The following is a 20,752-nucleotide window of genomic DNA, read 5'->3' on the forward strand; positions in this document are numbered from 1 at the left end:
TTGCATTCAGCGCTCAGCCGACATGTCTGTGATTGGTTACAATGCTCAACACTGTTGATTGAGCATGTTGTAATTAGAAACTTTTGATGCACGCTCACACACATATACTAAGCGTTAGCATAAATTGTGAGATGTGAGTAAAACTGGCATACTGTTTTTAAAGATGAAATTTTAAACACTATCAAAATGTATACAAAAATTCCCAATTTTGTATTGCCCAGGCGTTGGAGAATCTATTTCTGATTTAAATCATCTCATTTGCTCTTCCTCCTGTTACTGTCTGCGATGGAGGGATGAACCACTGACTGAAAGTGCAGTGGAGCGTTGGATCCGCTTTGGGGAATGAGTACACTCTCTTTTTCTTTTGTTTTCTCTCACCCATCCTCTTTCTCACCCCTGTAGCCCCCTTGACTCCCCTCAGATGCCTTGCCTGTTGCCAAGGTCTCTCTTTTTTTTTTACCCTTTCTGCTCCTCTCCTCCTTTTGCTCCACATCCCTTGTTCCCATGCTGGTGTCCTGCCTGGAAGAGTTCGGCTTGGCCGAGCATACCAGCCCACCTTGAGTCTCAACCCCTCAACTAAATCCTTCATCTTTCCAATAAACTTTCTCTCCTTCTTTCAGTTCCTGTGACTTCACTATATACTGTGTTCTCAAAACCTTCCAAGTCCTTGTCTTCGTGTATTTTTTCCCAATCTCTTATCATAGCTCCTCAGATGAACCTACTGCTGGCCGCCTCAGGGCAGCTCTACATAAATATGCCCTTTCCTTGTTGTTTGACTTCAGAGTTCTTATGAGGTTCTTTCACTGCCGAGTCCATCAGGACCCCCAACTTTCACCTTCACCAGTCCTGAAGCTCGAGGAGCCAATTAGGTCACCTTCACTGACCCCAGCCCTCACAGCTCCCTTTCCTTTCCCAGCATGTTTTCATGTTGTTCTGTGGATAGCCTGGCATTGTTGATCAATTATCAGGTCCATTTAGCAATTATGTTGCTGTGTACAGTAAGACTGAAGCGAGATTGCGTGGCTCACTTGGTATGCGTGCCTTGTTGGAGCTGCTCTGTATTCATCCGCCGTGGTTGTGAAATTGTTCGTGTTTTAATTATTCTCTTTTATAAAGGGATCAAAGGTGCTGCTGGCAGGGTCGGCCCCTATTTTCATTCATGTTCGCGCTAAGGCGTATACTCCCACACAACCTTCTTTTTTTTTTTACTATGAATATGTTCTATTATTAAAAGCGTGAAGCGCCTGCTGTAATGGTATAATGACTCCAGTTTGGCTTCAGCGCTGCAGGATTTAATCAGACACAATATATGTGGTAGACATTATATGGATCTTGTAGGATAATCTACTGTGTCTGTATTTAATCATTTAATGATTTAATCATTTAAGATCTCGTGCCTTTTTTGTATTTGTAGCGGTTCTGTGAAAAAAAAAAAACGATATGATAACTGATTAAAGGGAAATTTTGTCACTTACTCACCCAAATTTCGCACCAAACCTGTATGACTTTCATTTTTCTGCAGAACACAAAAAGATAATATTTAGGTTGATAGACAAACAGTTTTGGTTACCACAGACTTCCACTTTATCAACAAAAATTACAGAGAAATTTCTCAAATGTGATCTTATTTTATGTCATACAGAAGACAAAGTCACACATGATTATATGATAAATAGAATTTCAGTTTTGGTGATCTATCCCTTCAAGCATATTACCTGCAAATAGCAATATATATTGTCAAGATTTGATGTCAAAAGCCCTGAATTTATGAGAATTAAAAAGACTTATTGTTGCATAAGAAAACATAAAATAGATTCAAAATTTGCTTTTATTTATTAAATCCCCTTTTTCTCCAAATTCATTCATTCAGATTCTTTCATTTTGTATTATTTCAGTATTTTACAGTATAATTTTTGTTTGTTTTAGTTTGTATTTTTTTTTTAGATTTTAATATTTAATTTATTATTTTATTAATATTATTTATACATACAATTTATGCAAACCCTTTTCTAATCTAGTTTGTTAGTCCGTCTGAGGTAAACTTTGCAGAGGATGCATTTCTGTATTTTGTTTTTCCCATATTTACATTTTTTTTATTGTTGGATTGTTTTAATTGTAATAAATCACACAGAATTGACACATTCAATTGACAGCCCCTAGTGCATGAATCTGTTAAGTATTTATTCTTCCTCTTCAGTAAACTGAGTTCTTCTTCATCATTATTCATGCATCCACTGAAGTCCACGGCAGGTCTCAGTTCAAGGGAAGCAGCCACAGTGAATACGACCATGATTACCACAGTTTACAGGGCCTAGCATCCCACCTCCCCACCCCCCAGTCGTTCTCTAATACTCAGGGCATTTTCCTTTTTCAGACTATCTGACAAAGCCTGACACTTTAACCTCTCTCTGCTGATTGCTTTATGTCTCCTGTCCCTTATAGCTTCTTTTTCCCTCTCACTCCCTCACCTTTTTACTCTCAGTTGCCCTCTGTAAAGTAATATGTAAATGGACGAGTTGATCTGCCAGCTTTTAGTAATGTGTGTAGGAAAGTCGTTCTGCATGCTTCATTTTAGTTGACAGTTCATAACCGATTTTATTTTCTTGTGTACATGTATTTGCGAGTATGTGGGTGTGTTAATTGAGATGTGTTATGCAGCTCCAGGGTGTTGATCATAAGGCCTTGTCTGAGTTTCGTATGACTGATTCCTGATCGATTCGGCCTGTCGTGGAGATTGAGAACCAATACTCAGTCACAGTTATTGATCAGCTCACTGGTTGTGTCATCGCTCGAGTCGCTGTGTGGAGGAGGAGAGGGACCCGTAAACACATTTCCTTTACTTATTGCGCTTTCATCTCTGCCGCACTGTAAAGAGAGTGTGCTATGACTGGAAGCTCAGCTACACATAATTATTGGTGTCTGTGAATTATAGCAGTTTGAATATTATAACTAGGGCATAATGTTGTCTGACACTGTCAAAGTTCAGCTGCAGTTCTCAGATGCTATAATTGCACGATTTAGTCTTGCTAACCTTTTTCTCCAGAAGGTTTAACCATCTAAGAGTTCGATTACGCTGGTTTTTCAGCGGCTTTCATCCTAAAAACTTGTGTACTTTGAGTAATTGCGGTGCATTACCCCTCGATTTGAAATTATTATTATTATTTTTTAAGTTGGTTTGAATTGATGTTGTCATTTCTGTGGTTACACTCTGTGGTTCAAACTTACCAAACACAGAACATTTTGATCATTTCTTATTTTACACTACTGTTCAAAAGTTTTTCTTTTTTATGGTTCTGAAGTCAAAATACCAAAAGTATTCAAAAGATACAGGATTCAGAAGATACAGACATATTATTACAATTTTAAACTGTATTCTATTTAAATTAATTTGTCTGTGATGGCAAAGCTGAATTTTCAGCAGGCATTACTAGAGTCTTTACACACAATCCTTCAGAAATAATTCTAATGTTCTGACTTAGTGCTCAAGAAACATTTCTCATTTTTATCAATGCCGGAAACAGTTTTGCTGCTTAATATTTTTTGTGAAAAACATGATATACTGTAAGCATATTGTTACACATGGAAGCAATGTGTCAATTCATATTTACAACTTTTTTCATAGTTATTTTTTCCTCATAACTGACTTTATTTTAATCCTTATCTCACAATTACCAATTTTATTTTTCACTCTAAAGCTTTCCTCTTCCATATAGGCCCGTTCACACTAAGAAAATAAAAGACTATATTTGCATCCACACCAACAGACCATATTGTTTTGTTTATTCTAAGCGAGTGCTATAGTTATGTCATCGATCACTTTAAATTCTCTTTAAACTTGAGGGTGATAGAATAGAATAGAATTAGAACAATTATCAAACTTCTATATTTATAGTTACCATCCTTGGTATGAATGACTCTTTATTCCTTAACCAATAAATATCCAATAACAATCTCTAATGAAATTAAACATGAAACTGATCCTCAGATTAGTTTCTGAATGTATAATCCTGAGAAAACAAGAGAAAAGGTCAAACAAACTCTATTTATTCTGGTCCAGTGTTCATTTATTCAACTACGACATGAGATGATTGTCTCTTCAGATGGGCCTGATTGATGAAAATTACATTAGCTTGACAGCTAATTAGCAACTTATGGATGTCTCATCACTGGCCAAGCTTGCAATATTTGTAAATACGACATTTGCTGTCAGATCTTGGATGGACTAAGTCATGATAGTTTGATGAAGAGATGATCTTTATCTTCATCTCAAATCACTGTTGTTGGTTCAGTATGAAAGTTAATGGAAGGATGGCCTCAGCCAGAGCACATCTTGTATTTTTTTGGTTCTGTATGAGTTTACAACAAAAAAATGGAGGTAATTTTTTAACTAGGTCATAGTTGTGGGTCAGATACCTAGTTTACTCTCTAAGTTTCTCTGTTTCTCCCTCTGCACTCCATCTGTTTTGGCTCCCTTGCTCTTTCTTCCTCTGGTCTGCAGTCTTTCATTAGCCTTTTTCTGTCGTCTCTCTGTCCACCCACTTAACTCTGTATAACCCCCTCCTCATTCTTCTGCTCACTTCCTCCCTCCCTTCTTTCTTTCTCAGACTTCCTCTGCCGCTTCTTCACAAAAGACTCCCAGTGACAGACCTGGCCCGGCCACCTCGCTCTCACATCCTGTACTTCTTCTCCTCCGTGGCCTCCTCTCATCCCTCGCTCGCGTTCCTTCTCAGGCACACACACGTTCGCAGTCAAGAAAGACAATTAAAACCCATCTTGTCTTCTTGCTGTCTCCCACCAAACTCTCTCTAGGGCCACTAATTAAAGCAGAACCCTTTCTTTACCTCCCTCCATGTGTCTGTCTCTCCGCTCTCTAACCCTTCTCTCTCTCCGTCCTCACCTCTCTTCCACGGTCTGTAGTTGAGCTGCACTTCTTAAGTACTGTGAACTGCAAACTTTTTCTTTTTTACATTCTTTTTTTCTTCTTTTCTGTTTGGATTCCTTCCTTCCTTTCTTAAATTTCTGTCATTATTTTCTTCTGTCATTCATACTTTCTTTGCATCTTTCGGTCTTGCTATCTTTTTCACTTTCTTTTCTGTCTTTTTTCTTTCTTTCTCTTTCTTTATATTTTTCTCTCTCCCTACTCTTCTTTTGTTCTTTGCTTCTGTCATCGCTTCTGCCTGTCTTTCTCCAAAATGTTTTTATTATTTTTGTTCATCCTTATTGTTTATTCATTCTTTTGTTCATTGTCATTCTTTCTATTTTTAGTTTTTCTTGCTTTCTTTTTGTTCCTCCTTTCTTAATTTCCTGCATTCATACTTTCATTTGTCTGTCTTGCTATCTTTTTGACTTTTCTTTATTTTTCTGTCATTCTGTTCACCTTTTTTTGTTCCTACTTTTCCTTTTCTTTTTTCTTTCTTAATATTTTTCTCTCTCTCTATTTTTCTTTAATTCATTCGTTCTTGGTTCTACCTGTCTTTTTTCCATATTTCTCTCATTATGTTTGTTCATCTTTTATTTTGTTCATAATTTTTTTGTTCATTTTCATTCATTCTTTCGGTCTGTTATATATTTTTTGGTTTTTCTTTCTTTTTGTCTAATTTCCTTTTATCTCTCTCGGTTTTCTCTTTCCATCTTTCATTTTTAATCCTTTATGATTTCTTTTTCTTTTCTTTTATTTCTTTGTGTCTCTCTTTCTTGCTTTCATTTCATTGATGGTGTCTTGTACACACTTCCTCCTCTTAAAATCAACAGTGTGTAAACAAATGGAAGCGTGAATTTATTTACCAAGCCACTAAGGGCCATTCTATGCTAATTCTTCCCCTATTAGTGCGACTTGACTTTTGACTTTGGGCGTGTGGCAAGCGAAGGAAGGAAACCCTCACTAATTAGCATGAAGCTTTTATTAAGAGCCATGGTCCGTATCTGCTGCTGTGTGAATCTCTTGACCTTTCTGAATTCCTCAGGGGTTCTCTTTCCTTTCAGTGTTATTGTGAACTATCACTCCAGTAACACGAAAACTTGCTTAATTTAGCTTGCCCATCTTTACAATTACAAGATTTGGCTGCATCCCTCTGTCTGTATCATCTGGTATAACTCATTTTCTGACGCGTTAAAGCATTTGTTTCCGCAGCAGTGACTGATCACTAAATATTCCACGGAGCGGCCAAGCAAGTGTGATTCAGTGCGGATCTTGCTGACGCATCTGAAATCTGTTCTGTGGACTTTGGAAAAATGCCATTTTTAATGACTGTGGCAATGAATTTCTCTCATGATAGAAATACACCCTCTAATATACCACTCTTTCTCTCTCTCTTGCTCTCAGGTTAACAGGAGATGATTACTCTGTCCAGGTCAATCTGAGTGATTATCTGGATATACTGTGTCCACACTATCCCGCCGACCCCCCGTCCAGCGGTCCTGTGGAGACTCTGGCTCTCTACCTGGTGTCTGAGGCCCAGTTCAGGGGCTGCGTGGAGACTAAAGAGGCCATTAAGAGATGGGAGTGTAACCAGCCGTACGCTCCCTACGGTCCTGTCAGGTTCTCTGAAAAGATCCAGCGCTTCACGCCCTTCTCCCTGGGCTTTGAATTCCTGCCCGGACACCATTACTACTATAGCTGTAAGTGAGCTGCAGTTTGGAGAACATACACAAAAACGTCAATCAGGGTGACGGCTTAACCTTGAAATGGATGCATTTATACTAAATACAACTTAAATTAAGATAAATTGTAGTAAATAATGTTTTAACAGCAACTTTTTTTAAAAAAAATTGACTACCCTGGTTAGCAGGAGCCCAGTCCCCACTTTTGTGTTTATCTGCATGTGTATCTAATAATTATTTTTAGGATTTATATGAATATTCATTAACGTATAAGTGAAAATGCTCCTTTTTTTTGCTTTTGGCTCTACCCTTGTCCTCTTTTGGCTCCAAAAAGGAAGGAAAGATGGTCTGTGGCCATAAAATTACATGACAGTTTTCCTGTTTTTATAGATTTGATTTCGGGCCAAAGCTTTTCAGTTCCCTTCTTTTATTTCTTCTCCCCTTCTGGGTTAGAAAAGAACACTGTTTTCTTATTAATATTTATGTTGGGGGGAAAAAAAAAGCCTGAAGTATTAAATATTAAACATTTAGTTTGTTTAAAACGAACCGCTTTTAATGCTAGATCAGTGGTTTATTGTTATTTAGCCATTTTTTACTGTTGCTTTTTAGAACTTTGGAAGTTTACCATATTCTATCAATGTGCCTGATCTGAAAGAGTGGAATAGCATGATGGAGCCGAGAATAGAAAGAGAATCAGTATACTGTAGGAACCCTAAGTAGATGAAGAAAACCACTGACACAGGGGTCTTACTGGATGAAGGATGGGAGAAAGTAGAAGAAGAGGAAAGTGTCTCCTTAAAAGAAAGAGTGGGACAAAAAAAGGCCAGAAAGAGGGTGGGAAAAAGAGGAAGAGACAGAAAGGGGGGAACATATCTTTACATAAATTACAGCAGTGCTGACCTGGACAATAGAGCATTGTTCCAGCATGAGAGTGTATACACAGCAAAGAGCCATTGTGTCAAACTTCACGAACCCTACCCTACCCTGCTTGTGTGTGTGTGTGTGTGTGTGTGTGTGTGTGTGTCTATTGTTCACTTCAAAGAAAGTGTAACAATGTGTCTGTCTTTTTAATTGTTTAAGCTCAATCCTGTAGCTGAAAACAAGGGATCAGTGTGTCCGATCTAAATTCAAGTTGTAGTTTGTCTGTGTGTGTTGGTACAAGCAAGAGCATTCCAGGATGAAACAGAAGAGATAACTACTAAAGAGATGTGGAGATGTAGAGATGTGCTTTCAAGACAAAAACTGGACTTTAATACAGGAAGTACCTGTAAGTGAGTCTCCCATTGGATCGTTTCCTTTTAGATTAACAACATGGATCGAGTTTTCAGCTTCACTGTAACTAATGTAATCAACAGAGAGACATGGGCCAATGACACGATGCCATTTTTTATTGTTGTTAAAAGATACACTTAAAATTTATGTTAAGTTAATTCATTGACTGAATACACTTCTATGAGCATGTTTGTTTCTTTGTCTTAATCTTTGCATTCAGATTTTAAAATAAAAAAGTATTAATATTTCTTATTAATATAATAATAATAATTATTATTATAAATATTATTATTGTTTTAAAAAATAACAGTTAATACAAATAAATATTAAACAGCAAAACCGCTTATTAATATGTAAAAAATGTGCCTGCCAAATTAGTCATGGTGCAACCAACATGCTTAAAAAAAAAGATAAATATACATCAAATTTAAACATTGCGCACATTTCTATAATGAGTGTGTTTTACTTTGTACTAAATTATCTATTTTTTTATTTCTTAAAAATTATCATAATTTTTATAATTATTAAAAATATAAAATTATTACAATTAATACAAATACATATTAAACTGCGAAACTGCTTATTCATATTTTTTGTAACATGCAACATTAAAGTTATTGTGCAAACAACATTGCAAAAAAAAAAAAAAAAATCATTAAAGCTTATGACTTTTTTTTTGTTGTTGTTGGTTTAAAACAATGAGATGTCATGTGGTGCATTCCCAGAAATGTAATGATATTTATGAATTTTCAATTCATGATACTTCTTTTAAAAAGATTAAATTCAGTTATAAATAATACAGTGTAAGGAGTGCAACTTTTTACTTGATTAAACCAGACATGTTTGAGAGCAATTAATTTAAACTTTTCTTGAATTTTTTTTTTTTTTAAGAATTTCAAACCATCTGAAACAAACATAAACACAGAACACTGTGTACTGAGTACACTGCTTAAAATCATGGCACATGTGTTTTAAACTAGATTTGTAAAATGTTTTTTTTTCTTGCGTTTATCATGGGCACTTTGTCGTTGACCCCCATACCAAATACAAAGACAATTTTTCAATTAAACGTCAATTTTCAATTGTTCATTTTTTCAATTAAACGTCCCACTTAAAATTTCTATGCTGCTAATATAATTTTTGAAGAAAAAAAATGCATTAAAAAATAAATAAAAATAGAGGCAGTTTTATGAGTGGTCTCAGACTTTTGGTTTGAAATCCAGAATCACTCAAATGCCTTGAACACAAACCCAAAAGATATGGTCGAATGCATTTTGGGTTTCAGAAAACCAAAACACACACACACACACAGACCTTCGCTGTAGTCAGCCGTTCTCATTATCCTCAATGTGGAATTACTGCGCATACTAAATGGATGTATCTGCGGTTGTTAGACGTTCGGTTAAAAGCTTCTCTACTAGACGAAAATGGCTGCTGCTGTGGTGTGTGTTACTGAAATGGCTGTTATAAATTTATGGTTATGATTAAACATTGAGTCGGAGACGCTCTTTAAAACGGCAGACCCACTCAAGCCTGAACCTCCAGACCTGCTGCTCAGATTCTGGGAAGAGATTCATTATAGTTTTACAGTGTTCATAACATGGTCTGATGCTAATGAGGTATGCATATGCAGAAACACACGGCATTACCGAGCACATGCTGTGTTGCAGTGGGTGTGTGTGTGTGTGTGTGTGTGTGTTTGTGTGTGTGTGTACGTATGTGTACATATACATTAATTCTATCTGTATCTACAACTGTAACGTCAGAATTACCCTTGATGTTAATGCAGAATGCTAAAAAAAAACATCAGCAGGCTCTAGCAGAAGTCATCACGTTAAAGGTGCAGTGAGGATTTTTCTTTTTCTTTTTCTTTTTCTTTTTTAACGTAGAAATTAATACTTTCTTATTTTGCAAAATACATTAAAATGGTGTGCACTCAAAAAACTAATCAGTAGCCTATTAAAATAGTAATTTTAATATAGTATTTAGTTAAATAGGGCTTTTCATTATTTGTTTTCGATTTATACAAATTATGGTGACTGAAATATAGCATTTTTGTGGAGTTATTGGTGATATTTAGTGTAAAATGATTTGTTCAAATGCTGTAATGCTGTCTCCCTAATTAGGTTTCTGAATATTTGTGTCAGATAAATACAGCTGTTTGACAAATAAAATATTAAATGAATATTAAATAAATAATCTTGAATTTAGATGAAATGCAGTAGCTACACATTTTGTCAAAATTGTGTTATGACTAAAACTGACAGGTTCAGCTTAACTTTAAAACTAAACTTTGAGGCCTTCAGTTCCTGTGTTGAACCACTTTTTCAAAAAGCTGCTTTTGACTGCAGTCGAACAACTTGAAATGAGCAGCTTGACAAGCTGCAGTTCCAGTGCAGCTGTAAATGAAGATCATTATATGTTCTCTTCCTAAAGGGCCTAAGCGCCCCGAGAACCTTTCATTTGCAGTAAAGAACAAAGCAGAAATGTAGTGTAATGTAAAATATACACCCATTATCATCAACATCCGCAATGTTTCATAATCCGGGCACGTTTAATTCTTTTTTTCCCCACTGAGGAAATGTTAGACTGTGCTTGAGCATTCTGATGCAACTCTGTTGTGGAATTTTCTTCAAAATGAATATATGCCGTCACGCTGGGATCACACTTCGAGATGAGCTGAAAGTAAATATGACCTCCAGGTGTGTAAATAATGTTGTAACGGTGTAATCATGTACGCTTATGAGGTGTGAATGTCTGCGTGGAGCCCGTCTGACTGCATCCGAGTGTCCATCATTTGTGGAACGGCTCACAGTCGGTCGTTACAGCTCCTGCGTGTGCTAATGGATTAGCCATTCCATCAGAGTCAAGAAGTCTTTTTATGGCCCTGGGTTATGTGTGTTTTTGTGTTTTTGTGCAAGCAGTCTAAAGCATCGATTTGGTGGCAACAAATGTAGATTCCTCTGTCCCAGTGTCAAAGACATCAGTCTGCTATTTTACTCTCTCTCTTTGTCTTTCTTTCCTTCCAGCCCTGTCTACAGATGACGGACCCCCCCTCCCATGTATGAAACTACGAGTCACTGTGTGTTGTCCACCGAGTAAGTACAGTCATTTCTTCATCCTCCAATTTTTTTTTTATTTTTTTTTTTGGTTGACCTTTTTTTTTCTTGGGGAAAAAAATCATGTCACACCCCCCACCCCACCACCACCACACACACACACCCTCTCACGCCATCAGACACAACCCTTCTCTCTGCACGCAACCTCCTCTCTGCCTACCTTCTGCAGATATGTCCTCATCTTTCCATTCCCCCTCTTCTGCTAATGCATTCTTTTTCTGGCTCATCATTCTATTTTGCCTCCTTCTCTTTTTTTTCTGCAACACAATGGTTTAAATGGAGGTTAAAGCAGCAAATAGAAAAGAAAGTCTCATACCTGTCTTGGGCTGAACAGTCACCTGATGTTGTTGTACATGGAAAACAACACATTAATTTTCAAATTTTATAGATATGCATGCATGCATAATATGCATAATTTTTAAAATAAACAAAAATAAAATAATACATTTGTTAAAATTGGAATTAGTTTGTATTTATTTCTGTAGATAATTTACCAAGAAAATCAGTCAACCTGTCTGTTGAATAATAATTATAATGTTATAACACATTATATTATAATAAACATTAATTTGTTTTGAAATTAGAATCTGTATTGTATGTTTTTTTTAGATAATATAACAATGTAATTTGTATACAAATAATCTTTGTATATAAAACATGATTTTATTTATAAATATTTTTATATTAAGTAATAATAATAATTAGTAGTAGTAGTAGTAGTAGTTGTAGTAATTTGAATTACAATAAACATAATTATAATATAATACATTTGTTTCAAAATTTTATTTTTTGTAGATAAACAATATAGAAAAAATAATCTGTATAGTCAAGTGACTTTAAATGTGTGTGTGTGTGTGTGTGTGTGTGTGTATATATATATATATATATATACATATATATATGGTACAGCAACAAAATCACATTTATTGTAAACTGTTGTCAATTGATATTTGAATTTATTTTTTAAATTATATTTGGCAAATAAAAATTTTTGTTATAGCATGATGTTTGAAAGCTTGTGTGTGTGTGTGTCTGTCTGTGCGTGTGTGTGTGTGTCTGTGTGTGCGTGTGCGTGTATGTGTGTGTGTGTGCGTGCCCTGTGCGTGGAGAGAGGCTGGCTCTCAGACCCCTGCAGTTATGTTGACCTTCCGCTCGGCTTGGCTGATGCGGGATCAGCAGGGAATGCCGCCCAGTAAGAGTGGGAATGGCAGTCCCGTCCGTAAGCCGTCCGACCCAATTCCACCTCCTGCCTCACACACATGCACATACACACACACACTGCCTCAGAAGCTGTCTAACCCAATATCCAAGTCCTGTCATGGCCCCAAACCTGCCTTCTGGCCTCTCACAGCTCTCCAACTTTTCTTGCCACCATTTGTAGTAAATCAGCTCTGAAAATATTGGACATTTGGCTAGTTTGACTTGAGATCAATAGCACTGTATTTAAATATCTCAGTGACTTTTTCGTAGTTTGAAAAGTGGATAACCATTGCGTTTGTTCCACATCAAGTAAATCAAACAGAAACGCTCTGTTGTGAAATCAAATTCTTGAAGCCTTTAAGATGTTTTGCTTCTTTCTGAGTGTTGCGTAACCTTCAGTGAGAAATATCTAGTTTCTAGTTTGTGGTTGGAGCAGAAAATGTTTCTGCGATTGATTTGAAATGTTTGTATGTGAAACATCTGTAGCTGAGAATGATCTGAGGTGGATGTGTTTGTGTTTGGAGCAAATCTTTGATAGAGAAAGATGGAGTTTTTCTTCATTCATTTGAATTAACATTTACTTTATCCGTGGTAGATGCTTTAATGAATGCGTGGAATGACAACTTTTCTTCCTCGTCTTTGCACATTTTCCCCTTCTCATGCTCTCGCTTCAGATGGTCCATCTCTTTTATCCCTCTCTTTCCCTTTCTCCCTATCTTTCCCCCTCTTTTTCTGTTCTCTGACCGAAACTAATCCAGACTAAACTGTAGCATCCCTGCTTCTCCCTCCCTCCTTTTCTCTTTCTTTCTCCTCCTAGTGTTTAGTCATTCCTGGAGTGGCACTAATCTCCCCCACACTTTCTTTTAGTCTTTTCCTTCCCTCCCTCATTTTTATGATCTGTCGTTACCAGAGCAAAACTAATCAGAGTCTTATCCACTACACTTTCTCCGAGTCTCTTTACGAACTCTGTCCATTTCTGGATTTCATCTCATGTTTCATTCTGTCTAGCCCTTGCATCATGTTCTTGAATAGTTATAGACACATCTATTTATATTCATTCATATATATATTTATATATATTTGACCATTTCTAAGCATTTTGGTTGACAAATGTGCTTGGTTGGCCGATTAACGTAAGTATTCATTAATTCTCGTGTCAGCTTTGTCAATGTGTAATGCACATTTTTAGTATTTCTGTATTGATTTTGAGTAAATATTGTACAGAAGGAATTAGCGGTGTATATAAGACAATAAAATATCATTTTATATAATATCATAATAAAAAATACAACTTATTTTTTAAATTATATTTACGTTTTAGTCTTTTTTTTAATGCAATAATTAAAAAAATGCAATAATTTCTTTTCAAACTGTAATTTTTTTCTTTAGCAGAATTCAAACTGTCTTCATGTATTCACTTTTATACATACAATTATTATTATTGGCTTCTTTTTTATTCACTCATTTAACGTTTATCATCCATGAAAATTGTAATGTTCGTTTAAATTCAGCAATTTGGTGTGTATTTATTTGGCATTAAATTGTAATATTTATTGGTTTTAACCATGCTTCAACCCTCCTGACATCAACTAAAATGTATTGTTTTCTACAAGCCTAAAAAGAGCATTTAAAATTAAGATCTGCACTTATTATCCACCTTTGCTTTCAAATATCTCTGCATTCTCCACCACATTTGGCTTTTAGCCCCTTTGTATTTTCCTCATACCTTCTTGCACACCTTTACAGCATTTTCCCTGTGCGGTTTTCCTCTGATCACTTGCATGTAAAGACGAATGAATAGAGAGGTGTGTGACGGGACTTTGCGCCAGGGCATGTTTAGCACAGCTGATGTTTGTTCCTCCTGGTAGCGCCACAAACCGACTTCAGTTCCTTCCTGCGGATGGTCTTTTATCTGACAGTCCGTGTTCGACTTCGAGTCCTGTCAGTGTTTGCCTCAGAACCAGAGCCATGGAAACAACGTTACAGCCGCAACCGGAGCTAAATCTCAGTCACGCGGCACCAGCAGCAAGCTGTATTTAAAGTTTAATTAAGTCAATCTCATTTCGCTAGGTCATTTGAGCCTTAATGACTAGGCTCATGGGAAACAGAACATGCAAATAGATCAGTAATACCAGAGGGAATCAGGTCACAAGTTGGTTGGAAGGTCGGTTAACGCTGTGAAATTAGCCTTTATATTCATTTGAAACGTATTGAGCTGTATGTGAATTATTAAAAGTCTGACTGAATGTAGCGCTCATTATAGACCATGACGGATTCTGCTGTTCATGGAGTGTAACAGTGAAATTGTTCCCCCTGACAGCAACGGTTTCATGCTTGAAGGATCCCCAAAAGCTGCCAATGTGTCGCACTCGTGTGTGTGCATATATCGCAAAATGCACCAATGCTCGTAAGAAAAGCTTTATAACGTTTATACCTGGATTTTGGTAGCAAGACACCTCGCTCAAATTGTAAAAGTGCAATTAAATCCAAAAACTTGCCAATATTCGGTCTTGATTGAGTGGCGCCTCGTGGAAAACAGCTCCTGGGTGCCCCTCGTCTTTCATCCCATTCACTTTGCTCCGCTCCCTGCACTTTCTCGGGGGAAACTTGTCAAAACATTAATTCTGCTGTTGTTTTTTTCCCCTCAGCGTCTTACTCGGTCCTTCTCTCCCCTGCTGTGAAAAACCATTTCAGTCAGTTCTACTTTCTCTCTAATTGATCCCTGTCTTTTCGACTCTTTTTAACTCGCTCGGTCCTGCTGTGAGCGCACCATTTCCTTTTTCCAGTTTCTGGCCGTTTCTCATCTTTTTAATTGTTTCAAAAACCTGAAACTCTGTTCGTTTTGCGCTGCCCACCTCAGTGGATGCCTCGTCCTCCCCCTTTTTTTCACCTCTCTCGCCTTGTTAGATTTGTCATTAACCAGAGCGTTTTTTCCAAAGCGGAAAAAAATGATAAAAAACACTAATTCGGTGCCTTTACACAAGTGTAGTTTTTCCTTGAAGTGACCGATTTTTCCGCAAATATAAATGGGAAAATTAAAGTTACGTTTTCGTCATGCGAGTCGAATTATTTCATTTTGTAATAACAAAGTAAAGGGTAAAATTGCAGTAAACGCAGAAGTAGGGAAGCCCTCTTTTCTTCTTTAAATCTCTCGTATCCTCTTCCCGGGCGTTCTCTGCATCTTACCATGGCAGCCATGTTTTAAGGAAAGCGCAACTGCAGCCATTTTGTGCTTGAAAACAAAAACTGCCATTTTGTTGAAGCAAACATTTCATTTAACTTTAGTAAGAGAGAAAAATAGGTTTAAACCTTTGTTGAAATAATATATTTTTCTTCAAGACTAATGATCTTCTCGTTTTTTTTTTTCATTTCAGTTTAAGGTGCCTTTTCTGTTCAAAACAACGTGAAAAAATTTGGATACTTGGTATATTTGAATGGTAATTATAGAAGATCAGAAAATAGAAATAATAATATCAATTCTTATTCATCTTCGTTTTAATTTAATGACTGATTAACATTTCATTTTTATTTTAACTTTTTTGTGTGTTGTCAAATGTAAACAAATTAATTTAATTCACACTGTTTTTGTGTTTTGCAGAATGTATTTTATTTAAATTTGTTTTAATTGTCTTAATAATGATTTTCTTCTTATTTATTTATGATATTTTTGGTTAAAATACAGATTTTAGATTAGTCCTATTATATAATTCCATGCCCTTGTCATGTAAATTAGCATTAAAATGAATTAAAAATTTGATTAAAATTAAAACTCGTGTTCCAAAGTTAGGATTTGTAGAAAGATAAAATTGGACAAAAAGTAGCAGAATGTTACATGATCCATAGCTATATGATAAAGTCAAACCGTGTTTGATTAGTGGTTCATTATAAATGCATTACATTTAGCCTATGCATTGTTTTTTTTTTACATTTAATTGACTATAATTAAATTTTAAACATTTCTATAGTTTTGTTGCTCATTCTTAGTCATGTTCTATTGTTTTATTTGCACACATTTTTTCTTATTTTTCTTGGCTGTAAACATTGACGAAAGGCAGTGTCCTCATCAGAAGAAGGTATTTTATCTCTCTGTTTAGTCAAGTGTTAATGATGGGTTAAACTAACTTGAACTAATGTGTGTTAACTTGATTTTGCTTAACGAGCAGCCAATTAGTTGACGTGAAATGCTTTTGGAAAACTGACATGTCCTGCGGTGGGACATGCTATGCTTCATTTAAAACCTCGTAAACCATTTTTCCAAATATTTCATAATTATTATGCGTGCAGTTTGTGTGACCAGATTAACTGAGAAAGTACATGAAATTAATTTAAACCCTTCTATCTATAACTATTGTTATTTGTCCATTTTATACAAACATACCCGTGAAGGCAAGAAGTTGATTCCAAAATTGAAAATCTAAAAAGGGCACAGTCATAGAATACCACTTCACACGTGTGAATTTAACAGTTTTTCATGTTCATTTTTTTTAAGTTTATCTTTATGTTTGTTTTTACACTTGTCTTCCACTTTTAACTCGCTCTGTAGTTTTCCTCAACATTTTTCTGCTCTTGTTGAGTCTGCTATGCTCCACTTTCCTCCACATCTGCGATATCTCTGTATGTCTCTCGCTCTTTCTCTCTCTCTCTCTCCATTCATCTTTTCTCCATTATGTTTCTCAGTCTGACCCCCCGTTGAGAGAGTGACACACAGACACAAACTCCCTCCCTCTTTCCCACTCTCGTCTCTTTCCTTTTGCCGTCTGACCTTCTTTCAGGTTCTCTTCCCTGTTCGTTCTCCCTCTGCTTTTCTCACACTTCCTCATCTCGTCTTTTCTCTTCTGTCTTCTCCTGTGTTTCGCTCCATCACTCTATCTTTGTTGCTTTTGTGGCCCTTCTCTGTTCAGTCTTGTATCTCTTGCTCCTTTTCCCCATCTAAATCTTTCCTTTCTGCACTCCTCTCTTTTGTTCATCTTTCCATTCCACCTTTTTTGTTTCTTGCAGAATCTTTCATCTCCTTCCACCTTCATTTTTTTTTTCTGCTATCTTTCCGTGTGCGACCTTTAAGAGAATTTGCATTGAGGACGTATTTTGGGGTTGCGCAGCCGTTGGTAATTTTTCACTATGTTTCTGCCTGAGTAATGGTAAATGTGTCTCTATGTGAATTTTTTGCCTCATTTGTTTTCAAGAATGATGTTCGAAGTTTGTTGTTCTACAAAAAAATAAATAAAAATAGAAATCACTTGAGTCTCACATGTCTCTTTCTCTTTCTCTTTCTCCCTCCCTCTCTATATATGTTATAGCAACAGCTGGATCATCAAGACGAGAAGGTTAGTGTTTATTGGCATACACTTTACTTGTAAAGTCCCTTGGTTTATAATAAGATGTACCTACAAAACTTTTTTTTATTATTAATAAAGCTAATTATTATAATATATATATAATTATAAAAACATTCGTTAGAAATTAATGAAAGTGACCAAATGTAGTCATTTACATTACTTAAAATAATTGAAATGGTTACACTACTTAATACAAACACTTTTATATTATTGTTGATCATATTTTTTAACATATTAATTTATTTATATTTTTTTTCATATCAGGTTTTGTGTGTGCCCTTGCCACACCAGGAACAATATGAAACAATATAATTGGAATTAGATTTTGCATATACCTAATGCAAAATTATTTTTTATCATTGATTTAATTTTTTATGACCACTATAAACAGTATAAAGTCTATATTTTATGCATATGAAACTGCATTTTTAGATTTCGGGAGCCATCAAGATGCTAGATGAATGTAAATGTTAAAATGGGTAAAAACCATTACATTTCCAATATGTGCCAATACGGATTGATTTACAAAATCTCAGATGCTAATATAGTGTGCTTCCCAAATATATGTGTGCAAGTGTGTTTGTTTGTTTTGCATTTGTATTTTTACATCATATTTATTTGTTTGTCTGTGTTACCTTTTTATGATTATTATAGACACAGAGAGACCATCACCCAGCAGTGCTGTCCGTCCAGTGACTTTCTCTCCTCCTCATCTTCCTCTTATTGTCTTATTTTCTCTAATATTTCTTTTTAAAACCTAAATACAAGTGCTCCATAACCAGTTGCATTACAGTAAATTCTTGCTCTACTTCTGTGGATTACACACACACACACAGACTCTCTTTCTCATACTCCTTTTCTCTGTCATTTTTGTCACACTATTAATCTCCCATCCCTCAATTTCCACTTTCTGGTTGTCTCTCTCTCTCTGTCCACTCTCAGTGGCTCTTTACTCCTGTCTGTTCTGCTGAAAGTTCACTCTGTAACAGAGCGACACTAATCTACCTTCAAAGAGCTTATCTTACTGTTCATTTTCTTTTAATCCTTCTGTCCTTGAGAGTCAGACATTCCTTTACAAGCCCCTGCTCCCCCCCTCTGTCCTACTGTACAACAAACTGAGCCAAAGACGAGGAGGATGAAGCTCCCGCTCCTGCTGTTTGTACCACTGAGTGAAAGACCAGGGACAGATCAGAAGTGACCATTCCAATGTGTGAGCACTGCCATATCCAGTCATCAACAGCTTGGGGGGAAAATACTTAGTGTACATAATTTTTTTTTCTCTCTTTGAAGAATATATATATATATATATACATACATACACACACACACACACACACATACAAACATGCATTGAAACCAAAGCCAGACCACAACATTAAATTTTTCTTTGTTGCTGTATTGACTTCACGCAACCTGGCAGAACTCTGGAATTACGTGGAATATCCTGGAATTTTGGTGTCTTGAATTTCTTTCGAATTTATTTGTAATTTGGAATTTGCGTGACTGAGTGACGGCCTCCATGGACCACACAGGAAGAGAAGAAACTACTTCCTGTTTGTCACTTGTGGGAAATGTATGATCAGTCACTTCCCAGTATGGACTCCTCTGATTGGTCTGCGTGTTTCTTAACTCTCTGTAAAGCAAGCAGTTTAATAAGGCACTTAATCAGGTTCATACAACATTGGTTGTTTCCACACATGATTGTTTGTGGGTATGTGAATTATATGTAATGAAAGTGTTCATTTTGTCTACCTTAATAAGGGAATATGCAAAAAGAATAAGCATGAGCAATCAGGTTTTTTTTCCAGTTAGTCTGAAATAATGCATTGATTATAGAGAAAACTATATTTCCTTAGTGTTGTTTAATATCCTTTTTTAACCGTTGTTTTTATCAAGATGTTTTATTTACTGTACTTTTAATTTGAACAATGAATTATACATATTATCATCATATAAGAGAAGCCGGAAATGTTTTTATTTAAATAATTTAAGTATTTTTGTTTGTTTTTAATGTTTGAAATAAAAAAAAAAATTATTTTTTTTAAAATTCAGTTCTAATAATAGTTAAGTCATTTTGTCCACTTTTTGAGTTTTAGAATGTTAATACATTTTCTGATAAATGTTTTGTTTTTGTTTCTCTAGTTTCTGATGGTTTTCTGTTAATTTCATATTTTCAGATGCAAATCATGTCTGCCAAAACAGAACAGTTTACAGATTTTTATATAGTGTGTAGGAATGTCATTATCTTTGTATCTTTGTAATTTGAATGTTTCACATTTTTGTGAAGTGATCAGGATCTTCTGTGAAGAACTTTATCTTAGCCATTTTTCCACGGCAAAATGAGCAACAAAAATAAAACCTAATGTGTTTTAACCTGTACATTCCATGTTTTTTTTTTTTTTTGTTTTTTTTTTACAGTATAAATTCCTGTTTCATGTACAGTATGTGTTACTTGAAAGCCAGTCAGGACTCATGAATTTATTTATTTTTTGCAAAATCAGCTTGTTTGCCTTTTTTATTATGTGCGGCCAAGCTGTATAATCTAATTTGTCAAAAAATACATATTTTTAACAGTATTGCAACACCTTTGCTACGTGGATGATAAAAACAGTAAAATAGTTTCCAACCACAAATGTCTTCAACATGGCTAACATCATTGATATGTGTCTCTTGAAGAAATGCAACAGTGAGGAGTTTAAAAGTTCCAGACATAGTCTCTAAATAAAAACCATTCAAAAAAAGAAAAATGACAGTTAGGCTGATGACACGGGGCAACTTTTTGAGCTGTTGTTTTGGCCAATTGTGTGTCAACGGGCAACCATGAGACACAGGGCCCATGAGCGATCTAAAGTACCCTGATAGAAATTTGTCACCCATTCTCAATGTGAAAGTGCCCAAACAAAGTTGCTCAAAAAGCTGCCCCATGTATCATCAGCCTTATATGAAAATATGTTTATGTAAAAAAAAAAAATCATGACAGCCTCATTAAATTCTTGGGACACTTTAATAAAACATGATCTAAGTGTGTGAACAATAGCTCATGTCCAACATAGCACACAGAATATACCAAGTTACTGTACCTAAATATTGTCTAATTAATACATGGAACACTTTAAAGAAAAAAAAAAAAAAAAGAGTTGAAATTCTCTCCAGATATCCAGATAATATTGGCACTCTGAAAATATATTGATTAAAGTCAACAGTGCTTCGATCAGTTCCAGGTGT

At 35.6% G+C, this 20,752-nt stretch overlaps 1 protein-coding gene across 1 annotated transcript; it reads left to right on the forward strand.

Moving 5' to 3' along the window:
- Positions 1–6,290: 6,290 nt before the first annotated feature.
- On the forward strand, positions 6,291–19,906 carry LOC113077162 (ephrin-A4-like; the record flags this gene model as incomplete). Its single annotated transcript, XM_026249615.1, has 4 exons — positions 6,291–6,618; positions 10,902–10,970; positions 17,489–17,515; positions 18,182–19,906. Coding segments are annotated over 4 exons (531 nt in total), but the record flags the coding sequence as incomplete, so codon positions are not given.
- Positions 19,907–20,752: the final 846 nt, after the last annotated feature.

The sequence above is a fragment of the Carassius auratus genome, unplaced genomic scaffold, assembly GCF_003368295.1.
Source record: "Carassius auratus strain Wakin unplaced genomic scaffold, ASM336829v1 scaf_tig00021839, whole genome shotgun sequence".
In the NCBI taxonomy this organism is placed as follows: Eukaryota; Metazoa; Chordata; class Actinopteri; order Cypriniformes; family Cyprinidae; genus Carassius; species Carassius auratus.